The sequence below is a fragment of the Electrona antarctica genome, assembly GCF_951216825.1.
Source record: "Electrona antarctica genome assembly, chromosome: 4".
Taxonomy (NCBI): domain Eukaryota; kingdom Metazoa; phylum Chordata; class Actinopteri; order Myctophiformes; family Myctophidae; genus Electrona; species Electrona antarctica.
Genome location: NC_136809.1, coordinates 13,496,126 through 13,510,775, shown reverse-complemented (window position 1 = coordinate 13,510,775; position 14,650 = coordinate 13,496,126). Strand labels below are relative to the sequence as shown.

The following is a 14,650-nucleotide window of genomic DNA, read 5'->3' as shown; positions in this document are numbered from 1 at the left end:
TTGGATTTACTTTAAAATACTGAACTTATGTTCAGTGCAAGTGCACATAAAACACACACACACACACCCCCCCCCCCCCCCCCCAGACATAGGCTACAGACAGTCTTGAGATGCATCTCAAATGATTCATTTGGGTTCCAGCTTGAGCCCTATTTTACCTGGAAAATAAATTTTGTAACCACTATCATCATTATTTAGTAATGGGCCGTTACAAAGCTTGTTTTGACCAAAAACGCAATCTGGGAAGAGAATCCGAGTTGCGGAATTTTCACTTCCGGTTAATTTCCAGTTGCATCTGTCGCTTAGCAACCAAGAACCATTCATACGTTGGCGAAGAGTGCCATCTCTCGTAAACCACTGAAAAGAGTCAAAAGACCAATGGACATAGATCACCGTCTTTGGCAGTGGATGTTTTCACCTTCGAATATTCCCTAAATTCACACACACACACACACACACACACACACACCCCCCCCCCCCCCATACCATTCCGGTAAGGCACAATTCTAGTTTTCCATCCTGGACGACGTAGATGCTGCTGTCAGGCTGGCCCGGTCTGAACACATACTCTCCTTGCTGGAACTGGACGAACACCATGTGTTTACACAGCTCCAGGAACAGAGGCTTCTCAAAGTGACCCAGTACACTGCAGCACAGAGAGACAATACACGTGAGAGTTTGGTATACTGTAGAACACAAAAAGAAACACTGTATGGATATCCTGTCTTTATTCAAGTGTTTTTTTTTTATCCTGCACCTACTATAATTTAATTTGGATGTGTGTTTGTTTTTAAAACACGACATGACCTCTCACCCTCCTACCTCTCTGACTTAATTGTGCCCTACGTCCCACTACGTCCCACTAAGAGCTCTACGGTCTGCGGACCAGCTGCTGCTGGTCGAGCCTACGACCAGCAAGAGAAGTAGGGGTGACCGTGCCTTTGCGGCTGCGGGCCCCAGGCTCTGGAACGCACTGCCCTTTACCATCAGATCTGCCCAGTCGATCTGTGTTTTTAAATCCCTTCTCAAAACCCATCTGTTCTCCCTTGATTTTAATTGCTCTGGAGTTCCTGTGTCTATTTTTATTGTTGCTCTTTGTCAACGTATGTTATTGTTTTTATTTTCTTGCCTTCAATGTCATGTTGTATTTTTATTTTTTCTTGTTCAGCACTTTGGCCGGCCTTTGGCTGTTGGAAATGTGCTTTATAAATAAAGTTTGATTGATTGATTGATACTATAATTTAATTTGGATGTGTGAGAGTTCCCTTGGACAGCATAAAAGCATGAACACACACACAGCATGTAACTGTAAGTGACTTATGTACTGTACACTCAGACACAGACATATATCTTTTTGAGCTGTGCAGCCGCTCCTATGTGCAGCTTGCAGTGTGTATGTCCGTTTGAGCACAGCTTTGTGTATGTCCGTTTGAGCACAGCTTTGTGTATGTCCGTTTGAGCACAGCTTTGTGTGTGTCCGTTTGAGCACAGCTTTGTGTGTGTCCGTTTGAGCACAGCTTTGTGTGTACGTATGTCTGCTTGAGCACGGAATGTGATGATTTGATTGGCTGATGTTTGATGATGTTCTCATCATCATACATCATCAAGATAAAAGGCACCGCTCACTGCACACAAGTGTTACTTTTGAGGAGCGCAATGCCCAGATTTCCGGGTTTGTGTGAACACAAACATTGGCTTGTGATTGGCTAATCAACCCATAACGATGATTTGATTGGCTGGAAAAGTGAGGACACAAATTGTGATTGGCCGGAATGAGATGATGTATGATGATAAGAGCGCCCCTCACTTCACATGGGTGTGATTTATTTTATAAATTACTTGGTTTGACTGGAGAATTTAGTTATTGTTGTAGACAGTAAGCAGGACTGTTTGGCGACTTCCCTAACAAGCACTTCTGTGTAAGGTTTTATGGTTTTATGTCTATGCAGTGTATGTACTTACCGCAGTCAACGGTTACTATGTTTTGTGGTTTAGTTTGTCAACCATGCAAGCTAGCAAAAGCCATGTGGTCCTTTGGAGACCATGAGAAATACACCCAGGTATGAAATGATATCAGGTTCATCTATGTGTGTGGGCATGTACCGGTATGTACATAATCATGTAATTATGCAACACCCTAATCTAATGTCACGCACACTGCTCTGCCCCTCAGGGTGTGGCCTCGGAGACCCAGGCGCTTTGGTTTCCTTTTGTTTGATTAAATTGGAAACACCTATGCCTGGTGATTCATCAGTCTCCCTCTCCCCCTTTGGGTCTGGAATTTGGCATTTTACAAGACTGCATGATATCATATACCACTGATTTTCATCATCTTTTATTCTGATTTGTTTTAAATAAATTATGTTTTGCAAATCGTCACTTCTTGTCTTGTGGAGTGATGACATTACATTTGGGGGCTCCTTCATGATGTTTTCACAATTGTCAATTGTGTTAAAGGTTCATATTTGATGTGCAGTTTTGTACTTGGTAGTGTGTCTTCCATGATGTTGCCTTGTTTGACAAAATGTGTTGACTGAATTAGAATAACCTTGCAAGACTTGAGTTCAGGGAATAGATGTGTCCTACTTGACAAGATAACACTACATAGAGGCGCCTACTCAACAAGTTGTGCTCATTGCCAAAACATGGCAAATCACAGGAGACACACAATCAACATCAACCAACTAAAACTAAGTACAGGTTCAGACCAAAATGAACACGAAATATGAACATCGTCGGCTAATTGTGAGGACAGAGTTCCAGTCTGAACATACCGCACATTCTTCAACATGTACAGGACTTCGGAAGGGAGATGGGAGTTGGCCACATCAAATTCTGTTAAATCCGCCTCAAGCACTGAAGGAGGTGGCTCCTTGGCTTGCAGTGTGGGCACCTCCTTCTTAAAACGCAGGAACCTGTGCAGGAGAGACGCAGATTGAGAGAATGAGGGACAGGGAAGAGAGAACACTTATCAATAAACGTTGTGAACTTTTCACTGCACTGATAATGGAGGTGAATTGCTCATAATTATATGTTTGTTACTTTTTGGCAATGTTGAGCATCTTCTGCTTCTTCTTTAGGCGTGGCCGGGAGGATGACGAAGTTCCCACCAGGGAGGAGGTAGACTGGGACACCTGCAAGCAACGCGAGCGCAAGGAAATAATGACAAACAAGGACATTTTTATGGCATTTTCGATTGTACCCAGGGTTGAATTTGCTGGGGAGATGGGGCAAGTCCATGCTTCTGTTTTTGATATGCCCCCTCTGGTCATTCATATTAAACGTCAGTGTTCTATCGCTGCTTCTGGTCAGACTAAATTAATAGATTAATAGATAGCTTTATGGAATTGTAGAATGATATTTGATAATATCACAGTTTAACAATATAATTACAAATGCACGTTAACCTTAAACCACCTTTGTTAAGGTATATTCAGTGATTTTACTTAATTCAAATATATTTTTTATAATCCTCCCTACTATAGAGTGTGCTGACCATATTTCCTCCCTGTCCCCAGTTAACCCTTGGGGTCAAAACGTTTTTTTTTTCTCGTTTTTAGCTAGGGTTAGCCAGCCTTCATCCAATCAGGATGAGAGGGGCCTTCCTCCAATCATGATCGAGTGGAGGCGGGCCTTGGTACACGTGCTGTTGGCCTGTTGTGTGCCCCCCCCCACTGTAGAGCGTGTGCACGTGCACATCTTGTTACCGGGGCGGACTGTTTTTTTTTCCAAAATCACCCAAATCACAGAATTCTCCTTTAAGATGTAAGATGCTTTTTGCTTTTTTTAGACGCATTGCGAGCTTGTAGATCGGCTTTTCTTTTTACAATTCGAACCCTGACACCAAGTAGTCGACTTGATAGGAAAGATGGGGACACAGAACAGGACAGCAAGAGACAAAAGCCACCATTCAGACTTGTAAGAGAAAGACATTCATCCCAGACTGCTGAGCCACCAATACAAATAAGGACAGCTCCAGTTACTGCGTCTCACCTTGCGCATGATCTTCCGCCCATAGAACATCACTTTGTCCCTCTTGCGAAAGCGGTATTTCGGTGCTTCCTGGGCCTCCAGGTCTGTGAAATCCAGCGGAAATGATAGATTAGACTATGAGCTCTACTAATGAACAGACTAATTTTCTGCCTACAGCATCAGCTGTGCAAGATAACAAGGAAGACTTTTACTCACTTCGAAGCTTGATCCTGCGCAGGATGAAAAAGATGAGGATGGCAATGAGGACTATGGCAATGCCCGCGCCAATCACCATTCCCATCATCTAAAAATAGTCAAATAAGACTGTGAATGCAAATATAGACCTATAGGCAATAAGTAAGGCCTAATAACTCAATAAATGTCTTTGTCTATCTATCCCCATTTTGGGGCCCGATCTGTATTATAAGTCAGTAAGTACAGTTATCATTAAGTAGCTAAACGTAGCAATATTTCTTTGCATGCATAACACACTTATACATTTTGAGTAAAAACTGACCGAAATCGCATTTTAGTTATTCTTTTGCCAAATTGTCTCCAACAGTGGTCTCAACATTCTCGAAACCAACATGATTCCTCAAGTGACACATGTCACAATCAATGACACAAGCAGTAGTAGTACTACTCACCATGCTTGTGTGCAGCTCCTCCTCCACGAATGACTTGATGTTATCGAAACCCTGCTGCTGTAACAGACAACACAGCAAGGCATCATTACACTAACCTGAACAGACAAGTACAAGAACCATGGCTTGCAGCACACAGTTACAGCTTACTACAAACTCTACACCAGAGAAGTTGAGCGTGAGCCTCTTCATAGAAGGCCACGGCGTCAGTGAAGTGGAATAGAATGTGGGAATATTACTGGAAGCAGGAATGTTTAACTGTTTAACTGTGCAAGGCATAGAAGAGGGAAAGAGCAGTGACGCTTAGAACCAGGCCGTATTTCTTAGTCCGATGCCGATCCTGATTTTTTTGGGGGTCCTAGTACACCGATTACCGATGTTTTGTAAAACAATGCAAAATTCTCTAATCAATTACAACAACAAAAAATTAATTAAAGATTCAATATGCGACTCAATGCATTGTGATGGGGGCTCTTGTATGGGGGTCCTTTGCACCAAATACTTGTTATTGTTATATTGGGGTCTTTGACATGAAATGTTTGAGAATCACGGCTTTAAACAACATTAGGAAGTCCAAATAAGGAACTGCGCTTTAGAAACAAGCCCCAAAAAACCGCAACCACAAATATTTACAAGCGATTTAAGGGAAAAATAAGACCAAAGTTGCTTATAAATAGACGTGGCAACACTGCTTGAATCAGGTCTGTCTGAGTGAGAGCGTGTCTGAGTGGGAGTGCAGTGGCATGGGAATGTGACCTCTCCTTTCTAAACTTACGCAATTCCTTAATGTTCCCTTTCACCATCTTGCAAACTTGCTGCCAGTATACACACAGCCAATACAACTGCTGCAACTGTATACCAGTTGAGATAAGAGACAGTTTGGGCTAACCAAAAATCACAATTCAGTTTGTATATTACGTTTTTTTATAAGTCATGTTTTTTAGTTCAGTTAATAAAGAAGAATGTGTTGTTTAATTATGATGAACTTTTGTTAAAAGCACACACATTCGTAATAACAATTTAAATCAAACCTAAAATATAAAATAAATGTATTAATAATTAAATTTAATAAAGTTGTCAACTTGTGATAGCACCCATTTTAACTATCTGTGTCCCTTTTGTGCCCATACTGTATATGGAGATCTCTGTAGTATGCAATACCCATTGTCATAGCACCCATTTAAACTGTGTCCCACATGGAGATCTCTGTATCTGTCTGTCATGGAGATCTCTGTATCTGTCTGTCTGCCTGTGTCTAAAGAGTGCAAACTGACTGTGAAAAGTGGACTGGTTAAGTAATCAATTGGCAGGTGTGGGGTTGCCTTGGCTAGAAATTGCACCGGTGAGGGCACTTGGGCTAATTAGGCCCACTGGCAGAGCCTGACCAGAGCCTTTTGTGATGTTTGTGCACAACCGTGGGTCCGATCGACTCGATACCGGGCAGTGCGGTGTGGAACGTGTGTGTGTCGAATTTGAAGTCGGTGGGGCAAACGGTTCTCTAGTTAGGTGCATTACAACCGCACACACAAGCACACACGCATGCAAGCAGACAGATACGTGGCACATTTATGGTTAGATAATAATTATTATAAGAATAGATTTGAACTCTTCCGGTCGGTCCAACTTAGTTGATTGGTATGTAGGATTTGGCCGACGGGCCAGTTGAATAGCCCTGACTTACCTCATCATTTAGGCAACTAATATAAATGAGAAACAACAGCTTGAAGACCCCTGGTTATCATTAATGCTTCATTCATACGACGAGGTCGCTCATCAAAATAGCAGATCTAAACTCTCAATGTGTCACATGGCAACCCGTTGTGAGCTTGTAAGCCAAGTACAATGCCAGACTCACTTGATCAATACGACCTTTATCACTCAAGCCCAGTGATATCAACTCAAGAACTTATTTTCTTATAAAGCAATACGTATGACTCATGCAAGATTCTGAGACCTGTGTGTGTGTGTGTGTGTGTGTGTGTGTGTGTGTGTGTGTGTGTGTGTGTGTGTGTGTGTGTGCATTATCTTCGTACAAAGTCAATAGGCTTTTAGTACTCTGGCTGTGAGCCCATCATAGATTGGTATGCCGTTATCAGCGGATATTGATTGAGGGGTGGGAGGGGTAAAGGTGTAATATATCTCCAGCTGGAGTCTGTGAATATGATGAATACTAGTAGTGGGTGAACGGAATAGTCACTAGCATGTAAATATTACAGTCGAAGACACACACCTGAGGGGGGGTCATTTGGGTCTGAATGTCCCTGCACTATTGGGGAATGACTGATCTATCGAGAGAGAGAGAGAGAGAGAGAGAGAGAGAGAGAGAGAGAGAGAGAGAGTGTGTGTGTGTGTGTGTGTGTGTGTGTGTGTGTGTGTGTATGCCTGGGAGTCTAGACGAGTGCATGTTCAGTGTAAATTGATGGTACTCATGATATTACACAGGCTAAGACATGTTCACAAACTGAGTGGTAGAAATGATACTTTGTTGTATCTTTTGCTCAACTTCTGTGTTCAATCAGCATACAATTATATATAAAATGAATCAAGCAGGTCTGCTAACCTCAGGGGAGTCTCCATAGACCTCTTGTTCCGAGGTGCTCTGTCCCATTCTATTTCCGTCTCTTCATAGGGATGGTCCATTAATGGCCACTAGGAACAAACAGGAAGGAAGTAGTCATTAAGTATGCAAGCAAAGCACAAGGTAGAAACAGTGTTGTGTGTTTGAAACGGTGTTATGTGACATGCCACTTGACAAAACGCACAACAGTATTTAGGCTTAATGCACGTGCACTCACAGAAATGGCTCCAGGCCACTGCTAAACTGCTGAAGTCATTTGCTTATACAATGGCACTGTAAGAGGAGACACCAAAGCTTAATTGTGCTTGCCTTAGGAAGAGGGCTTAAATCCACATTCAAACCATTCTCTTAAAAGCATTAAGAATGAAGTGGTTCAACGCCCCTTCCCTCCCTCCAGAAGCCAGAGACTGATGAAATTACACATGATTCAGGCTATGCATACAGTACCCAGATGGTCAAAACGTGGCCCTCTTTACCTCATCCATTCATCCTCTACATTCTTATTCCCAAGAGATTATCCTCTTACCCTACTGCATAATTTGGGTTATTTCTGAGGATTTAGCACAGAGGAGAGGACGGCACAATATTGACAAAAAAAATGTTCCTACAGTATTCTGCTCTGTAAGCGGTCTGCAAAACAAAATTGCAGGATATTGTCTTTCCATTTGGGAATTGCTCAATTACTTAATGCAACTCAGAATCTTGCATTTGCACTGTGTAGCACAAATGTCAAACTAGGTCCAGACCGATACCAAAAACAAAAAGGTTATTTGTATTTTAACACATACATTATATAAAATATACATTTTTAAAATTGATAACGTTTTTAAACTTCTTGACAAAATATCATCAGTCAACAGGCTCTCCAAAAATCAGGATTGAACCCAAAAATATGGCATCGGTTGGGCTCTACTTAATTAACTCTGAACCTGTATATCCCATCTCTCTCATTCTCTCAACAAGACACTGAACCCCAAATTGCTCCCGACGTGCTGGTTGGTACCTTGCATGGCTTCCGCCGCAATCGGTGTATGAATGTGTGTGTGAATGGGTGAATGTAATGCACAATCTATGTAAAGCGCCTTGGATAAAGGCGCTATATAAATGCACCATTTACCATTTACCAAGACGGACAGGAAGGTAGATCAACTAAACAAGCCAATTCAAACTACTCCCCCCCCCATCCAATTTACCGATCACTAGACATCCAGGAGAAATTGACAGAGCTCATTTTCAGCCTTAATTTATCCAAGGAAGGATACAACCTTTTCCTCCTTAGCACCACCCTCCTCCTTCACGTGCTCACAGGCATCATCATATACTGTAGACTACAACCATTGTTGGGTTGTAGCCCAAGTCCATAGTTCCATCCAGTTACAGCATAGTGCCCGTCTCTGCCACTGTCAGCTGACACAGGCACGCAAATGAGACAACAGTCATTTACTGTGCCGTGTACAGTACACTGACAAACAAACACGGCTAGGATCACTTGGGTTGTCGATTTCCCTCTCCTACATTTAGGTGAGGGCATATATGAAAAAAAGGCACCTTACCCTAGAAAAATTGCAACAGAAGGTTTCTCAACTGTTTTGTGTAGTATTAGGTGTCCTTAATAACATACTAAAAGTTTACCAAAGTTTGACCATGCGAAAGGTGTCATTTTCAAGATGGCCGCCGCCAGTTCTTAAAAGACCATTACTCATCCATTATTCATCCTAGACAAGTAATTTTGGTGTCTAACCCTATGTTTTAGTTATGTAGGAATCCAATTAGCTTATATAAATTAGAGTTATGATTATAATAACTAGTGTATTTGAAAAAGTGGTTATAAGGTGGTTATAAGTGGTTTTAAAGGTTCAAAATGAACGCTTTCCACTATTTCATGGTTTCTGACCATGAGAGACTCAATGGAATACCTATTTTTATTATTGGGTGTGTCTGGACCCTTATTGTGCATATTTACAAGATGGTGGCTACCCGAAATAGTGCTTTACCATGATTTCTACCATGATTGTTGACTGTTTTGGCAAACACAAGCAATATTAATCCATTGGCTAAGATTCATGGCACAGAAGGAACATATTTTCTTGAGCTTGCATATTGTCAAAATGGCTGCAAACATGAAAAAGAAAAGAGACATTACATTTCCTGTCAGATCCTATTACCCAGGGGGGCAAACCACCCCTTTTTGGATACCTACCTACCCCTTTTTTGCCATAACATCAAAGGTTGTCCACCAGAAATATCTATGACCCAATAGAATCACAACCTATATGGACACACCGGTCAATTTCTTTGCTGGAAATCCAATATGGCCACCACAATATTAACCCCCTTTAGCCTATAATGCGGGTGAATAGGGCAACATTTTTAACTGAGGGATATTTCCACGAAACTTCACAGGTTGATCAATGATATGAATACCATAATGGTTTGTATTGGAAGTTTCCATGATATCCAATATGGCCACCACAATACTAGCACCCAGAAAATAGGGTTGGCTCTAAATTCTGAACCAGATGAGCTATAAATACAAACTCATGGTTTCTAACCACGAGAGATATATACTGTAAATATTTTAGCCATAATTTCCCTCTATTAAGTATTATTGTTCTGGGGTGTTTCTTTGCAGAAAGACATCCCTCTGGCTGTATTTTGGTTTTGTTCTACTGTTTCTGTTGGCATTTCCTCTGTTTATGTTGACAATCATCCCTGGCAGGGACGTGCATCGCCAAGCCGGACATCCCTTCACTGAGTATGGATGGTCTCTCAGTGATGGTCCCCTGTCCATCTAGAGCCAGCCTGGCATATGCCAGAAAATCTGTTCATGTGCCAGGGACTGGAGACAAGATGCAGCAGGAGCTTCACTCCATTCCTGACTGGGGATGCATCACTATTATCTTGGACTCTGGCTGGCATCCTGTCATGAAAGGACGCGATGAGAGAGATCAATGTCCCTGGACAGCCAAACTTGCCAGGGATCTGCCACAGGCCCTCACGATTGACTGTGTGAAAGGCCTTGGTGAGGTCGACAAACACCATATAGAGACCCTTCTGCTCTCTGCACTTTTCTTGCAGCTGGCAAATGGAAAAGATCATGTTACAGGTACCTCTGCCTCCGTGGAAACCACATTGGGATCCAGGGACAACATTCTCAGCATGGCTGATTAGCCGGTTGAGGATGATTCTTGCTAAGATCTTTACTGTGATGTTCAGGACTCAGGAGGGCTATACCATGATGGTTATCGCAGTATGCCCTGTCCCCTTTCCTCTTGTAAACATGCACTATGGATGCGTCCTTGAAGTCTGGAGGGACTTCCCCCTATCCAGATTACCTGGTACAGGTGCCATGCCTCCATTCTTGTAGATGTCTGCAGGCAACCCATCACCTCCTGGTGCCTTTCCAGAAGTGGGTTGTTGGAGTGCTTTCACTGTCTCTGCACTGGTGGGGGGGGGTCAGCCAGATCAGCTTTGATTGGCAGCTGGGGTATCGTGGCAATATCCTCTTCGGAAATTGAGGACTCTCTGTTTAAGACCTCACTGAAGTGCTCTTCCCAGTGTGCTAGGATGTCACTCTTGTCAGTGAGCAGGACACTTGTCAGAGGAGCGGACTGGAGTTGAGCCAGTGGTTTTGGGCCCATAAAGAGCACACAGAATGATGCATGCATCTGAGACATTCCCAGTCAGGAATGGAGTGAAGCTCCTGCTGCATCTTGTCTCCAGTCCCTGGCACATGAACAGATTTTCTGGCAGCCTTTGATACAGCTACATGATATTGTCTTGTTCATTGACATAGGCCAGGCTGGCTCTGTAGATGGACAGGGGACTGCATTCCCGTCACTGAGAGACCATCCATACTCAGCGATGCACGTCCCTGCCAGGGATGATTGTCAACATAAACAGAGGAAATTCCAACAAACAGTAGAACAAAACCAAAATACAGCCAGAGGGATGTCTTTCTGCAAAGAAACACCCCAGAACAATAATATCTTTCGTGGTTAGAAACCATGAGTTTGTATTTATAGCTCATCTGGTTCAGAAGCCAAACCTATTTTCTGGGTGCTAGTATTGTGGTGGCCATATTGGATATCATGGAAACTTCCAATACAAACCATTATGGTATTCATATCATTGATCAACCTGTGAAGTTTCGTGGAAATATCCCTCAGTTAAAAACGTTGCCCTATTCACCCGCATTATAGGCTAATGGGGGCTAATATTGTGGTGGCCATATTGCATTTCCAGCAAAGAAATTGACCGGTGTGTCCATATAGGTTGTGATTCTATTGGGTCATAGATATTTCTGGTGGTCAACCTTTGATGTTATGGCAAATGCAGGTATCCAAAAAGGGGTGGTTTGCCCCCCTGGGTAATAGGATCTGACAGGAAATGTAATGTCTCTTTTCTTTTTCATGTTTGCAGCCATTTTGACAATATGCAAGCTCAAGAAAATATGTTCCTTCTGTGCCATGAATCTTAGCCAATGGATTAATATTGCTTGTGTTTGCCAAAACAGTCAACAATCATGGTAGAAATCATGGTAAAGCACTATTTCGGGTAGCCACCATCTTGTAAATATGCACAATAAGGGTCCAGACACACCCAATAATAAAAATAGGTATTTAGTACAGTCACTGGAAGGGGGTATCATGCACCCCCCGGAATTATACTTCTAATCAGTGTTTTCTTATTGGAAAAAATGTGCTGAAAATGATGAGCTATGATAAAAAGTTGTCAAAATGTCCCACCTACCTCAAAACCCCCTTTTTTGTATATGGCTCTGGCGAAATTGTGTAAAGGCAAATATTAATTCACTAAAATTACATAAATAGACATGGTGGTCTGAAATTGGTCATGGAGTATCTTGACACATAGGGGTAAGTAGCAGAACAGGATTTGGTTGGTTGCTACCATTATATTCTTAAATATGACCCACATCATCCTCAGAAACACCAAAAAATATGGTGTCCGCTTGACTAATAACAACAAAGATGGTTATTTTCCAACACATTATGGTGAGTATCACTGCCTCACTTGTATATAGAAAACTTCTCATATTCCCAAGCTTTAATTTGAGCCCAAGATAACCTTTCTATCTTGTAAATTACTCTTTCTGTCGCCAAAATTATGAACTATACCTCAAATCGGTGAAAATTGTATATTCAGTCAGTATCAGTTTTAACTCACTCCACATCATGGAATATTTCTTACTTGAATAAGCTATGTTAAAAAGTTTGCAAAGTGTCCCATCTACCATTTTTATGCAAATGAGTGCCTCCATTATCAAATTAATCGATTTTCACTATATCTCAGCCAATATTGCACTTAAATGAACAAATAAGGTGTCTAGACCTATGTTTTGAGGGTCGAGGATCTCAGTGAAACTATTCCTAAAGTGACCACATGTGCCCGTGGCATGCTGGTGTACAAATCAGTGCCGATTAAATCAATTCCTCTATCTCGTCGGCTTCTTGTCCATGCTCTCCAGACAGTGTAGATCAACCAGTGAGGTTGGTAGGACTGCACCGCAGGACACACTGGATTAAAAAACTCTTTAGTTTCAACCCCCCCTGCCCTTTTTTTCATTCAACCTTTATTTAAATTCTCGGAGAGACCATTGAGGGAACCCCTCATTTACAATGATGCCGAGATTACATACAGAAAAAAACAGTAATACAACAATATTAGTTACAACAAACCGTTAATTACAATTATAATGCAATCAGTTAAAACAGCAACATACAGGTGATGGACGGTTATTGAGTACATTTCTAAAATGACCAATTGATGCCAGGGTATTAAGTTTAAGTTCTTGTTGCAAGACATTCCAAGACTCAGGTGCACCGATGCTGAAAGCAGCCTTTCCAAGTTCAGAGTTGGCAAAAGGGACCAGAAGGCCTAGCCAATCACTGGAGCGAGTTACAATGCGACTAGGTTTCTGATGTAACATGGAAGAAATATATGATGGTAATTTCCCGACCAGGGCTTTATATATGAAGAGGTACCAGTGATTATTGCGTCTTTCAGTCAGAGAAGACCAGCCTACATTTTCATATAGGGTACAGTGATGAGTATCATAGCTGTCTCCAGTGATAAACCTCAGAGCCGAGTGGTAAACTGAGTCCAGTGGCTTGAGTGTGGAGGCAGCTGCATGACGATAGATTATGTCTCCAGTACGGATAGAAATGTGGCTTCAATAATCCGTTTTCTACAGATCCTGGGAAAATTTGCTTTATTTCTGTATAGGAATCATAGGGTTTTGGTTTTTTTTTTTTTGGTTTTTCCAAAAAAGCTTCATCAGCTCGCTTGTATAAGGCACGATGGTTCTCTTCAGAGCAGAGTAGCATGGAGGAAGACGAGCCAGGTCAACTTTAGATTTAGAAATTAGTTTGTCATCTGCTCCCACCACTGTTTCACTGAAGACTCACAATTCAAATAGCTCTATAGCTCAAGCCAAGCCATGTGGCCCATAGGGCAGGAGCCTAACAAGTACACTCCCTGGCATGACTAGTATGTCGCAGGGACTTACCCCAATCCAACCCTTTGGTATTACCCAGCTGGGGATCGAACCCCTGACCATCCAGTCTCAGGGCGGACGCTCTAACTACAAGGCCACTGAGCTGTTGATGATATCCAGGGCCTCTTACGGGTGTGTAACTTTACAGTGTGTACAGAATGGAACCAAATGGACCTGTAAGCCTTGCAGAGCCATGAGGCCCATAGGGCAGGAGCCTATCTCCTGTTTCTGTAGTAGGAGGCAGCTTGATGTACAAGTACACCCCCTGGACATGACGCTAGTATGTATCAGGGACTTACCCCAATCCAACCCTTGATGCTGAGTGCCAAGCAGGGACAAGCAGGGATGTACTGGGTTCCATTTTTCGGAGTCTTTGGTATGACCCGGCCGGGGATCGAACCCCGATGACCTCCCAGTCTCAAGGCAAACGCTCTGACCACAAGGCCACTGAGCTGTTGATATGCAGGGCCCCTTACGGGTGTGCAACTCTGAATGTACAAATGGAACCAAATGGACCTGTAAGGGTTATGGGGGTCCTTCAAATGTGCCTTGTGCTACACTATATGGAACAGATCCTTAATTAGTATAGTTGGAGCAATTCATCTGTCTGCTGTATGGACAGAGTTGCGAGTCTTCAGTATGGTAAATGGTGCATTTATAAAGCGCCTTTATCCAAGGCGCTTTACATAGACACACACATTCACACACACATTCATACACTGATGGCAGCGGAAACCATGCAAAGCACCAACCTGCACATCGGGAGCTGTTAGGGGTTCAGTGTCTTGCTCAAGGACACTTCGACACTAACTCTGGGGGAGCCCGGGTTTGAACTGGCAACCTTGCGGTTACCATCCAGCCACTCTACCCCTGAGCCACCGCCGCCCCAGTGGACGTCACCCGTGCCAAGTTGCTGCGGACAATGGTGGGGGCAAATGA

At 42.7% G+C, this 14,650-nt stretch overlaps 1 protein-coding gene across 8 annotated transcripts in view; it reads right to left on the bottom strand.

Moving 5' to 3' along the window:
• The window catches only part of pnpla6 (patatin-like phospholipase domain containing 6), a 54,768-nt gene that overhangs the window by 33,107 nt on the left and 7,011 nt on the right, over positions 1–14,650 (bottom strand). For all 8 annotated transcript variants that reach the window (XM_079500039.1, XM_079500043.1, XM_079500042.1 and 5 more), the window contains exons 2-8: positions 7,177–7,265; positions 4,620–4,676; positions 4,189–4,276; positions 3,994–4,076; positions 3,043–3,134; positions 2,775–2,915; positions 487–646 (exon numbers count right to left, since the gene is read on the bottom strand). In XM_079500039.1, the coding sequence (XP_079356165.1) occupies positions 487–646; positions 2,775–2,915; positions 3,043–3,134; positions 3,994–4,076; positions 4,189–4,276; positions 4,620–4,676; positions 7,177–7,224 (669 nt within the window). In that variant the 5' untranslated portion in view covers positions 7,225–7,265. The remainder of the gene's footprint in view (positions 1–486; positions 647–2,774; positions 2,916–3,042; positions 3,135–3,993; positions 4,077–4,188; positions 4,277–4,619; positions 4,677–7,176; positions 7,266–14,650) is intronic.